The sequence below is a fragment of the Notothenia rossii genome (genome assembly GCF_949606895.1).
Source record: "Notothenia rossii genome assembly, chromosome: 8".
Classification (NCBI taxonomy): Eukaryota; Metazoa; Chordata; class Actinopteri; order Perciformes; family Nototheniidae; genus Notothenia; species Notothenia rossii.
In genome coordinates, this window is record NC_136906.1 from 73,213,275 (window position 1) to 73,227,286 (window position 14,012).

Genomic DNA, 14,012 nt, shown 5'->3' on the forward strand with positions numbered 1-14,012 from the left:
TCTGGGGGGTGTGTGTGTGTGTGTGTGTGTGTGTGTGTGTGTGTGTGTGTGTGTGTGTGTGTGTGTGTGTGTGTGTGTGTGTGTGTGTGTGTGTGTGTGTGTGTGTGTGTGTGTGTGTGTGTGTGTGTGTGCAGGGGCGCCGTAAGGGGGTGAAAAGTTAGGACGATTCTAGGGGCCCGTGCCTGACAGGGGCCCAAACTATTTTAGAACATTAAGAAAAAAATGTTTAAGTAACCAATGGGATTATCTTTTCATGGGGCCCAAATGTGTGTGTGTGTGTGTGTGTGTGTGTGTGTGTGTGTGTGTGTGTGTGTGTGTGTGTTTTGTGTTTGTGTGTGTGTGTGTGTGTGTGTGTGTGTGTGTGTGTGTGTGTGTGTGTGTGTGTGTGTGTGTGTGTGTGTGTGTGTGTGTGTGTGTGTGTGTGTGTTTGTTGCAGAAGTGTTTTTCAACATTAAAAAATGAAATACTTTTACAATACAAATCACATGGCTACCTCCCAATGAAAACCTCACATGCCCAATTTTGGTGTTTTCCTTGGTTCACATGTGGCTTTGCAGCTGTGTGTCCGTTGGAAATTTCTCTGCAATGCCTTCTTATCACTTTCATTGCAAAGGACACACTGTTTAAAAAAAACACTTATTCAGTGCTGCTTGCTTAACAACAAGGGTGACATGGGATATACGATCTCAGTAGGTGTCCTGAGCCTAAAATGTATAGAAACCATGGAAACACGATTGTTTAGTCGATGAATGCATGGAAATAAATCTGAACGCTTCAGACGTATATTCAGTTGCAAAGGCCCATTCAAGAGTATAAGGCAGTAGTACAGTTTCGTAAGGCGTTTTCTATTAGGGATTTCATTGAATCCAGTCCATATTGGCCATGAAGACATTACCTTTTAAGTATGGCTTTAATGGGAGAAATGGGCATTAAAATCTACTGCACACCAGTTGTTTTGTGCAAAATGTATTTTAAACGACAGCTAAAGGTAATATTATCTACATCAGTTCATATTTGACCAGTGTTGCGACTAATGCGTTACAAAGTAATGCGTTACTGTAACGCAACTACTTTTGTGGTAACTAATAGCGTTAGCAGTTACCTATTCCCATTAAGTAGCGCCGTTATAGTTACTGTGATGTAAATGGGTGCGTTACTGCGTTACATTATGTGATGGAACTGAACCGAATCTCCCTGCGGATGTAACTTACAGGCGAATACAGCGATGTCCTCTCACAGCACCATGGAAAAGTGAAAGTAACCAGAGAAGAGTGATGATTGGTTAACGCGGGGTAACATTTCAGGGTAAGCCAATCAGAGACAGAGTTGGGCGGGTCTTGCCTTATGGGGAAAATACACACACACGAACACTTGCTAATGCTAACAAACACACACACGGCAACGCTCACCACCAGCACACACACACACAATGGCAGATGCAAGTATCAGCGAGAGCAGCAGCGCATTTACAACTTGGAAATATAACCACTATTTCCAATTTGTGGGGATAAAGGACGCAAAAAATATTACGGTCAAATGTAAACTGTGTGCAGGACAGAAAGCATTGTCCACATCGAATAGTTGACTCTGGGTGACATGTGGCGATTTGAAAGAATCGTTTTTTGGCTGTTTAGATGGTGTTGCTCCATCTGGGTCACTGCCGGTGGTTGAGACGGTGGGGTCTTTGGCGACTAGTTTTATAGCCCCATGCACATTAGTTAGGTGCTTGCTGCCCATCGCAACGGTCGAGTCTGTTGCCTTCAGAGAACTAGTCAGCAAAAAACAACACAAAAACTTGTATTTTTATTGTTATTATTTTGAAAGTAAAGTAACGTGTTACTAGTTACTTTTATAATTTAGTAACTAATAAAGTAACTAGTTACTTTTTGAGAGCAGTAACTATAACTATTACTAGTTACTTTTTAAAAGTAACTTGCCCAACACTGTATTTGACTCATACAAACAGGGCTTGTTTTGGAGATGACAATCATTAAACGATACATTTGCTTTCCCTTAGAGTTAAACACATGCAGATCTGAACTTTGAATATGATTTTGTCACTGGCAGAGTTTGAGAAATCAAAGCTGCGGAGGACCAACGGCGAAACTGACAGACAGATGTTCAACATTGAAATGTCCGTCTCCAAACTCCCACGCAGCCTGTCTGTTAGAGTGATTGACTGGAGGTGCGTACACGCAAATGCTGTCAGGCTGACCATGTGTCTGCAGTCATCTCAGACAGGAGGGACACACAAACACACACACACACACACACACACACACACACACACACACACACACACACACACACACACACACACACACACACACACACACACACACACACACACACACACACACACACACACACACACACACACACACACACACACACACACACACACACACACACAGGCTGGCCGGCAGACAGACCAAACGATGGCCAACAGACATAATCTAGAGACAAAAAGATGGCTCTGGGATATCGGCTAGACGATTTAAATCTCCACTGAGCAGCATCGTGGCGAGGATACGCGGTCAGGGATGGAGATGATAATCTTAATGGACTGGTCATCTCTCTGTGAGCCTGATTCACACACACACACACACACACACACACTCACACACACACACAAACACACACAAACACACACACACACACACACACACACACACATAGTAGGAGGGTTTATATATCTGGAAAGCTTTCTACTGCTCTCTAACTGAAATCAGCTTAAAGAGTGATTGGAAAGGAGTAAGAACTGTACAAATAGTCCTCTTAGATATCTGGACGTACATACTGAGGCAGTACGGCTGAAAGTGGCTGAAGCAGAATGTCCTCGGGGATTTTATCATGAGACTGCACACAGAGATCAGGAATGAGACTTGCTATGGTGTACTGCACAGAGATTGCTTATGGCTACTTTTCTGTGTGTGTGTGTGTGTGTGTGTGTGTGTGTGTGTGTGTGTGTGTGTGTGTGTGTGTGTGTGTGTGTGTGTGTGTGTGTGTGTGTGTGTGTGTGTGTGTGTGTGTGTGTGTGTGTGTGTGTGTGTGTGTGTGTGTGTGTGAGGGGGGGTGCAGCTTTATGACAGATGTCGTCTTAACTGGACTAATGGAAACCACTTCAGCCACTGCCTTTAGCTACACACACACACAGACACACACATATGAGCCCTGTGGCCATGTCTATAAACCCAATCCACCTGAAGGCTAACATGAAGAGGCTCACTCCTTCATACGCGCACACACGCTTTGTCGTCACATTTAGTCAACAAACAGACTAAACCCGTTGCCTTAAGTAGAGTAAAAAAATAGCTTTTGTCTCCGTTTTGAACTAATTCTTATGCAGCCTGTCACTTTATCTTAATTTGTCTAAAGTGTCTCTTAAAGAGCTTTGAATGGGAGATAAATAGCCTTAGGACACTGAAAAGCTTTCAAGATTATTTTTGGGCAATGTATCTTTAGGTATTTGGTTGTACAAAAGAAAGAGTGAGACAAAAAGATTTGAGGTGAGAGCAATGAGTTAAACTTTGGCCAGCTGAGTCACCGTTCCCCTAACCCTCCTGGAGGCTTGGCTTCAGCCCAGAAAGATCAAACATTGGCAAAACATGCAGGACAATGGCAGGGTCTTTGAATAAGATTAAATGCAAGGGTTCCTGCCAACACTTGGATGAGCTTAGAGATGACTTCTTCATATAAGGTTCCTTGAATGAAACTTCACATGTTCATGTAAATATTAAGTATTGTTAGCCAAGTTGTGTAGATTCCCACTATCTTTTTCTTTTAATTGAAGAGAAGAACAACATTTTAAAACATGTCTATTTTGAGGCTCAGTGGGCGCTGTCGATGGAAACTGAAAGTGAGGATGTCAAAGCAGTTTATGTTCAGATCTCCGTCATTACTTGGAGTCATGAATTATTGAATACTGAACAAGAAAATGAAGTTGAAGTTGTTTGATTAGGTCCCTATAAAACACAAAACAAATTAAGATATTGAGTTAATCCACAACCAGTAAACCAAGTCCTTTTGGAATTACAGTAAAATAAACTGTAAACGTATTCCTTAAAAAAGATTACATCTTAATGAATTTCTCATTTACATACTAGGAATTCCCTTATCAGTAAAAGTAGTAACACCTCTTTTCTCAGGGACTAAGGCCCCGTCCACACGAAACGGAGACGAAAACGAACAGAATTCGATATCAAAAAAGTCTTCCGTCCACACGGAATCGGCTCAAGAAACGTGTCCGTCCACACGCGACCCGCTGGAGACGCTGTAGTACATATGCCGGGCCTGTAAGTGGCGAAAATACACCAAAAGCAGCAAATAAGACTGATGACTATTATTATATTATATTATTGTTGCTGATGGTTGTGGTAGAAGAGCTGTAAATGTTGCACTAAAATCTGCATCATGGTCAGTCGCGTCTGGAGCACGAACGCAACCCTGTGATCCGCCATTGTTGTTGTTATTGTTGGCAAAACGCATCAGCATTGACGCGGGTGACGCGGGGGTGAGCAGGAGTGGTGGGGGGAGGCGGGGCTATGGCGTCATCGTTTTCAGGGAATGATGGTATAGGGCGTACTAGGGCTGTACCCGAATATTCAAATATTTGTTCGTTGGAGTACTGTTCAGGTTTCAATTTCGTTATTAGTTGTTTTTTTTTTGGTAGCCGCATCTCCAATATCAACGTAAGAGCTTGTGCCTCTTCGGGGGTAGCTAACACTTAACCATAAACGTTATTGTTTACTTTCTCCGTCTTTATCCGTTAATCTCCGTCACGTTGTTTCCATGGCAACAACAACTTCCTTTCAACAGCGCTAACTCTCCTTCAAATAAAAGCATGTCAATACAAAATAGGAAGCCAAGCCAAATTACACTTAAGACATATACAACTGCAAGTGTTGAAGCGGTTCACTGCTGATTACTACGCACCCCCGCCCCCCGCACGGCCGAATATCCGAATATTCGCTGCTGATTACGACCGAATATCCGGAGCCCGGAAAATAGTATTCGAGACAGCCCTAGGGCGTATACACGGAGCCGCAAACGCTTCGTCCTCAGACCTACCCACTCTGGGAGCCGTTATAAACGGGCTCCGAATCCGCGTTTCCGTGTCGGCCTCGTGTGGACGAACCGTCTATACGATAGAGAACGTTAGCGGATTCAACTGATATCGTCTCCGTGTGGACGGGGCCTAAATTGAGTGTAATCTAGTGAGATTTTTGAAGCTAATGCAGATCCTGGCAATAAACTGATCTCAGTCTGAGAGTCTGAGAGTCCTTCTTAATGTGAACCGACAGTATTTCTGCCTCGCTGGGTTTTTATTAGGTCTCTATTATTTTTGCATTTAATAATTTGTGTTCTGGAGCATAGCACTCCAAATCCGATATGTGACACGTACAAAATAAAAATGTAAAAAAGAAACACAGCTTAGTTGTGTTTTTTATTTTTAAGGATTAACCAGAATGTGACCTCCGCTGTGGATTTCTATTGCCTTTGATTTTTGTAACACAAAAAGAATCATATTTGCTTTGATTTTGTCACAGCAAAGCCTTGTGGGAGACCAAACTCCACAGATGCACAGCGATCCCTCTGTACGTCTGAAGTGTGAAATATCTGCAGCGGATTTTACTAACCTGTCACTTCCATAACAAAAAAACAACTCCCTCATTAACAACCATCCGCTGTGTGTGTGTGTGTGTGTGTGTGTGTGTGTGTGTGTGTGTGTGTGTGTGTGTGCGTGCGTGCGTGCGTGTGTGCGTGCGTGCGTGCGTGCGTGAGAGAGAGAGACAGAGACAGAGAGATAGACTGAGGGGGAGGGAAGATAGAAGATATGTGTGAGACAGAGGGAGAGGATGTGAAGTTGTTAAAGTGGACATTGGGAAGGAGAAGAACAAGAAGAAGATGAAGATGAAGAAAGAAAATGAAGACAAAAAGGAGTAGAAGTAGAAGAAGAAGAAATGGAGAGGTGTGGTCAGGCTACTGCAGGAACAAAGTGACTCAGCGCTCCTTTTATTAAAGACCGGGCTCAGATAAACAAACAGCACCTGGAAACTTCAAACCTCCCGACAGCTGTCTAACTACACAGAGACAGACAGAGACAGACGCACACAGCAGGGGAGACTCACACACACACATGGCACATAGATTAACAGACACACACGTTAGCAGAGTCTCTAAGACAAACCACAGCAAGAGCACTTCAAATAGTTCATCTAATAAATCAAGGTTGTCGTTGTAGAGGTTATTCCCAGGGGCCAAATAGGCACATTTCCATGAAGCACCGGAACTAATATGACATTTTAGAAAAATATCACTGCATACTGCAATTTCCTACTATCTTAATAAGGTGTAGTAGTACTTTAAAAGCCATGTAATGGTGTGTTGGGTAAAGGTGAGATTTCTCATAGGTGCATTAACGACTATAAATGAGTCCAAATGGGATGGTTAGTAAAGACAGATACAAAATGGGACTACAAAATGAGTTCAATCACAATAACAGATGTCTACAGATTGAAAACTGAAAGTGACAGCTAAGGTAAAGTTTGTTGGCTAACGATTACGACACTAGAGACTATAATGACGATGATGATGATGATGATGATGATGATGACTATGACAGATAAAGCTCAGCTCTTGGCTGGCCACTCATAACTCACCCTTCTCAGCGCGCCCCATGTGAGCTGGGTCCAACAGAAGCAAAGAAGCAGAGAATAATAACAAGACAGAATTAGATTGGAAAGCATGCACAGTGTAAAGTCACATACAAGAGAAAAGCAGTGTCTCTTTAGATGTGAAAGAGGGCCTATACCCTCTCAGTTTTAGGGCAGCAGCTTGCTTTCTTTTTTAAATCAGGACCAACATATAAACAATTCACCATCATTCAAAACACAAATAGAGAAATTGAAAGAGAGAAGAAGAAAATCCTCACAATTGCGACGTTGGAATTAGAGAACATTTGGCATTTTGCTTAAAAAACGAATTATTTTGTACCAATACACTAACGGAAGATTGACTAACTGTAGCAGCTTTAGTCAGATATAACCTTTTTTGTATCTGCACTGTTTTGCCTTTTTTATAAGGAGGTTTTTGAACATCAATACTTTTTATCGGACCAATCTACAGAGAGTCCATAGCGCCAAGCTAGTTAAAGCTGTCTAGTAGCAAAAGCTGAAAACAAGCTTTTTCTTACCTCTTCTTTCCTTATTGGATTAATCTCAACAGACAGCTTCTGGTTCAAACCTTAATTTTGCCAATTTGAGATTGTATTTAATTTAGTTATTAGCTTGTGTTTGAACAACATTAAAGGCGTCTCATGTTGTCTTTTATATCTACTATACATTAGTTATTAGTTAAAAATAGGGATGTTCCGATCGATCGGCCGCCGAGAGAGCCGATCGCATGACGTAAAATACATGACACTGTCCTCTGTGTGCGGCAAAACAAGCTCGCCAAAATGGCTTCACCAGTCTGGCAGTGTTTTTTTAAGGTGTCCGAAAATGACAGTAAAATAGCGGTATGCAACGTGTGTGTGAAGCAGAAATCCTGCAGCTCTGCCCACTGTGACGGACCGGTGAGCGGAGCAACACACACACTAAGAGTTAGACCTAATACACTTAGCTATTTGATCTACCTCTGGAACAAGCTAAACTAGTTATACATATATGTATTCTTCACTGTCGGGTCACTCATTACTGGATCAGTGAGCTGCATGAGACGATACTGACAGGCTGTCAGGAGAGAGAGAGAGGAAAAGAGAGCGCTTCCGCTCATTTCTCCCGTGTTATTCTCCAAAGTTAATCTAAACTTGAATAATGCACTTCATTTGAATGTGATAATTATTTTGGTTGTTGTTTGTGGAAGCGCCAGTGAATGAGCCCCATTAACTGAGTTGTAAACATCACTTTAAATGGAAGATCCACATAGGCCCCGCCCACTCGATCGGTATCGGCCGATACTGATTCCGGCGATCGACCCCAAAATTGGCGATCGGAGCATCCCTAGTTAAAAGCGTAGAGCCTACACGTAAAGCTGAGGAGGCCCTGACATGAAGCTCCTCAAAAACATAAGGACATGCAGGCACAAAACAAAGTGTAATTGCTCAGTTTGGCTTTCTACTAGAGGTTAAAGTACAGCTTGTTGAGAGTATGGACAACATTCAGGTAGTTTAAGAAAGAACCAGCAGCGACCAAATGACCAACAGCTTCAGAAATCATGTATAATTGAAGAAAACACATAATAATACAATTATAACTTCCCATTTGGCATACCACGCACAAATCTGTATGCATAGAGTATTTACATTATACATTATCATATTTCATTTAGCTGACGCTTTTATACAAAGCGACTTACAATGACCAATTACAGGGACATTCTCCCTGGAGTAACTAAGGACTAAGTGCCTTACTCAAGGGCACACTAGTGGTGGGGCTCCTGGCGGGATTTGAACTCACAACCTTCCGATCTTCAGCCCACCTCTCTATCCATTAGACCACCACTATTTGGGACAGTATGTTGACTTGCACGTGTTTCCTGACACACTGTAACCTTTGATCAACCTCGACCCTTTGCTTCACCTCATGGTAACCCAGACAATTATAGTTTCCCAGGCCTGTCATCAGCTGCTTCCAATCCTCTCATCTCTTCAACACTTGGACACACACACACACACACACAGACATCATATATATATATCATTATCCACACACTAGACTACACAACTGGTACTGATGCTGCTCACATCTGTGTGAGTGTGAGCGAAAGAGAGTGTGTCTCCACTGTAATGTAATTAATCAACTGAGAGTGTTGATTACTTAATCTGTCATTAGCCAGCCACGTATGCAAGTGTGTGTGTGTATTAGTGTGTGTGTGAGGCAGTAGGGTGTTTCTATGCCCCTGTGTACAGACAGCTGTGACCAGAGCCAAACAGGGCAGAGCAGAGATTGATGATACTGGACTAATACCATCATTCATCAGGGATGTGATATTTCAGGGATTGGGATTTGTTTTGGACGTGCTGCCTTCCTTCATTTCCAACGGGACTTTTACACTTTCTCGGTTCATTTCCTGCTCACTGACTGATGATTTACACCCAACGTGTACCAGTTTCTAAAGGCTAATCCAGATATATCATTTGCTGCATCTGGCTCCACCTGTTTGAAAAACAAATTGAAAAAATGCCAACCAGATGACATCTGAAAATTGCGAACTGTGGCAAGCAGCAATGACATAATGTATTAAGGTTTGTGTGGGTTGATTAATAATGTGATCACCGTAGAGATAGTTATTGGATATGTGCACTGATTAAAATGTTACTCGCCAAACTCTGAAAGATGTGCTTGAAACTTTCACAGTATTTGTTGGAAATGTTTCTTGTGACTACCATGGCATCCTCTTGTAGTACTAACAGTTTTCGCTCAGTATGATGTTCTGAAAACCTGTCTCCATCATGTCATGTTCTCTCTCTCCCTCATTCTTAGCTCTCTGACAACAGCAAGAGGCGAAAGGTTGCACCGCCGCTGCGTATCGCTAATCCATTTTTCAATACAAACGCACCAATTCATTCACGCACACGCACACACACACACACACACACACACACACACACACACACACACACACACACACACACACACACACACACACACACACACACACACACACACACACACAGGCAGAGTCTAATGAGGGATTAGCTAATGAATTCTCTCAACAGATTAATTACATTTTACACACACACACGCTTGTGTGCGCACAGACTCCATCCCCAAACGACTGAAGATATGAGCCGCTACTTTGAGAGAGACGGGCTTTTTCAATCTATCACTAAATTGAAATCCGAAGAAACAGATTGGCTCCGGGAAAAGTGGCATTTGATTTAGAGAGAAGACATTAAGACGGATCTGAAGGACAGCGGACTAAAGCATTACTTTTAAAGAGAAAAATAAATAAAGCAGCCTTTGATTCGCTGCCATTTTACATGGCACGAGAAGAATGAGGAGGCATTTTCACATGAATCCAAATGAGAGGCAAACATTTCACATGCGCATCTTTGTGCCACTGTATTCCGGAGGGCTTAAAAGCATCGGCCTCCCTCTTTCTCTTTAAGTGACAGCAACACAAGAGTTGACACACACACACAGGACATGACAGAGAAACACACACACACACACACACACACACACACACACACACACACACACACACACACACACACACACACACACACACACACACACACACACACACACACACTCTCCCTCCTGCCGTTTTCACAGTCTCTTGAGTGGAGGAGATGCCCACGGCCACAAACCAATGGTTGCTTTTCTTGTTTTTTTTTCTCCCCCTCCTCCTCCTCTCCTGCTTTCACTATCACTCTGTTTCTCCCGCCTTACTGGGGGAAAACACACCATTTGATTTCATCTTCTAAATGTGCCAAAAAGTAATTATAATTAAAACCAACTTGATTGTAATGTTGAAAATACTAAAATAACTTACAATTATAATTAAACAGGCTCAAATGTGGTGTTCGGCAGCAGCCATCTAATTTGTATGGAGACACTAATGGAAAACAATTATTTCACTTCATTAAGATTAAAGACGCCTGGAATCTGTGTCACAGCTCCATCAGAGAGGAGACGGATTTAGAAAGTTGTCAAATTAACATAAACTCACTTAGACTCGTTCACATTTATTACACTGGCTTTGGAAAGCGATAGGCCAAAAACAAAACTGCTGCAAAACAGCACGATAAGAAGAGACAAGGGAGAGGCGGATTTACGCCATAATTGATAGTTTGACTTTCTAAATGGGAAACAAGAAGATAAAAGAGGAAATGAGACACAAAAAGTGACTGTTAAAGAGTGACGGACAGTTTTCTACCCTTCACTGTTTTTTCTTGTCCTTGTTTTTACAGAGAGGCGACCAATGGTGCTGCAGCAACACACATCCCCGCTGTGGTTCTCTCGGATTTCCCTCATTTGATCGCTTACGATCTAATAATCACACATATTCTCAGTGACAGTTCACACTGGCTGCATTAATAAACCATATCAGCCCCGTCAGTTCAACATTTACTGAACAAATGTAATAAAAACGCTGTCAATCAATGATGGAAAAAACAGTGCTGATCTTCAAAATAAAGCATGCCCTGCAGGACTTTGTAACAATAATTGATTGAAAAGTCAACTCTTAATTTCCATCAATTAAGGTTCAAAGTGTATACAGAAAAGGGGACATCAGGGACATGTCATCCTGGGAACTTGGTGGTTTCAATGCAACTATAACAATAATGTTCCTGGCATTTAAAATAAACACTTTTCTCTCTGCAACACAACCAACTGCAAGTTCTGTTTTTCAACCCCCTTGTTCCACACTGATCAAAGCCCACCTCCCGCTCCCTGTAAAGCAGCATCTACTCACTAGTATTTACTTGCAAATTAACAGCACTCAGATTCCCAAAGAGGCCTCAAAGAAATTCCACACATTTGTTAGCCAGGGGGCCAAATGGCCACAAGGGAGGGGGAGAGGGAGGGGGAGAGGAGGGTATATCAGGGCTGGGGAGAGGAGGGGTGGGGTGGGCAATAAAACGCTCACAGATGAAGCGTTAATTAATGTGTAATTTCTATGCAAATCATTAGCATTCCTAAGCGAATACTGAGAGAGAAAACGACGCTTTTGTGCCATTTCTGGTTATTTCATGCTTTTCAATCGGGGCTTGATGTGTCCTTTATTACAGCCATATAAGGTTTTAGTATAATTGTGGAGGTCAGACTTGTAACAGCTGTGTGAGACTCTCTCTTTATCTGCCTGTGCGTGAGTGTGTGTTGGAGTTCAGAGACGAACAACTGCTGAATGTGGAAGTAAAGCGCGCAGCAGCCACGCAGACAGCGACACAGTTGCACAGAGTTTGCATGCACGGACATCCAGAGCTGCACAACATATACACTGCGTCCTGCACCACGACACTACACACAGCTACAGGGCAACTCTCTTTCTCCAGTTCGTTTAGGGCATTTTTGCAGGGGCATCGTCCCGGAGAACATCACCAGTTGTTTTTGCAGCGCGGACTCAAAGTGAATACGTGTTTCAGCAGGGAAGCAGAGGCACTCTTTAAACTGAAGTCAAGAAGACCCAGAATAAAATAAGAGTTAAAAGTCACGGTCGAGGGGAATGCACTCGTATGCATGTAGTTTAACTGTATTAGGAATGGAATTGCGCACATAGTCCAACAACTCACATCGTACATTTCCCCAGATTTCGTGCGTAAAAAGAGATGAAACCGGGATGTATATAGAAAAATAAGTAACTGATCCTCTCCATCTTTCCTCTACTTCAGTTAAATCACACCTTGCAATGATAAAACCCATTCAATCAGACAGGCGATCGGGCTGTGTCCCTAACCATTAGGTTTTATCGAAAGTAAAGTTGGAGCAGAAGAGGACCGTTTGGTTTGCAGAGAGTAAATAAGCTCACGGTGGATGCGAACACGAGCGATTATTGCATCCTATAAAATATACTTTCCTCTTCAACCACATGAAATACATGACAGACTAGAGAATAACACCTTACAAAAACATTAGTAGGCTGCACTAACATGCATTAAAGAAGAATACGATTATGAAAAAATTCTTCAAGTAATCACAGGATGGAAAACAGCATCAAATGCAAGATCAGTGTAATACCCAGACCCTGTACAAGTATTCATTGTGACACTATGTGATATTATAGTTAATAGATGGTGATCTCCGTGCACACAGTAACTTTTTCTCCATTCATGCGCCGTCAAGAGGCTGCACGAAGGAACGATGTTTCCCACTGTACACTGCCGTTAAACCGTAACCCCGTGCAAAAACATGTTTATTATTGTAGCCTTTGGTGCTTTGAAGTGCTAACGTCAAATAATCGTTTTATACAGAACATCCTCACTCCGGGATAAGGGAACAAACTGAAAATAATGCAACTTTATTTTAAGAATTAGTGTTCACAATCCAAACTATGAGGGTCAGTGTTAGTCATTTTTGCAAGTGAGACCGACATACTTGGCAAACAGACTGAAATGAAACAAGAGGCGACTCACTCCGGCTTTAAATGTAACTCGCAATGCATCCTAAGGACATTTTTCATTTTAACAGTGACAAAAAGCACCTTTACGCCTAAAAAATGCACGTCTCGCTTCCGAGAGTGATTTAAAACATCCTCGAAGCGACAAAACAGACACGACAGTACGTTTAAAACACGGAGGCTAACTTTTCTCCTGCATCTAAACACACCTGTCATGGATTCATACGCTTACAAGGTGGCAGAAAATGAGGAAATAGTGCAAACTTTACAAACAGAAAACATTATTAAAACCCTATTGTTCATGTTTTCGCCCTTACCTGTCGGTATCTGCCCGGACACGTTGGCCGAAAAGAGAAACAGGAGTCCCAGGAATACGGGGAAAAGTGTATCCATGTTTTCAAACGTGGCCGTGTGAGAGTATGTAACAGTTTTTCCCCGGAAAAGTTTTTCCTGCGAGTGTTCTCCTTCCTCTCCTCCGTCTTCAGTCTTCTTTATGTCTCTCTTTAGTGGTTTGTTATTATTATTCCTCCTGGTGTGGATTCAGAAGCTCCATTCTCTCTCCGGTTTCTCTCTTTTCGCTTCCTACGGGCTCTCGCGGACACTACACTTTGTTTCACGCGGAGTGAGAAAGCGCGAGGGAGAGAGAGCGAGCGCAGCAGAGAAAGTGCGTGACGTCATGAAGCAGGAATTGATTGGGAAAAAAACATACAAAATAAAAACACACAAGTTAAAGAAACAATGTAGGAACTCTAATAGTACCTGTCATGTGTAATAATAGACTGTAATAAAGGTTTCTTTATAAATAATTTTTCCATCAGTCATTTTTCCATTTCTTGTATTTTATTAGTTGAAATTATTGACATTATTTATTTTTCATCAAATACAAAACTTCTAATTAATCGCTCATAAATGCGATAAAAGGTTATGTTTGATCAAATGTTAAT

General features: G+C 42.1%; 1 protein-coding gene across 22 annotated transcripts in view; it reads right to left on the reverse strand.

The window, feature by feature from the left end:
- The window catches only part of ptprk (protein tyrosine phosphatase receptor type K), a 122,868-nt gene extending 109,181 nt beyond the window's left edge, over positions 1–13,687 (reverse strand). For 20 of the 22 annotated variants that reach the window (XM_079646666.1, XM_079646664.1, XM_079646658.1 and 17 more), the window contains exons 1-2: positions 13,386–13,687; positions 6,663–6,686 (exon numbers count right to left, since the gene is read on the reverse strand). In XM_079646666.1, coding sequence (XP_079502792.1) covers positions 6,663–6,686; positions 13,386–13,461 — 100 coding nt within the window. In that variant the 5' untranslated portion in view covers positions 13,462–13,687. The remainder of the gene's footprint in view (positions 1–6,662; positions 6,687–13,385) is intronic. The other 2 variants (XM_079646665.1, XM_079646670.1) reach the window with 1 other exon arrangement.
- Positions 13,688–14,012: the final 325 nt, after the last annotated feature.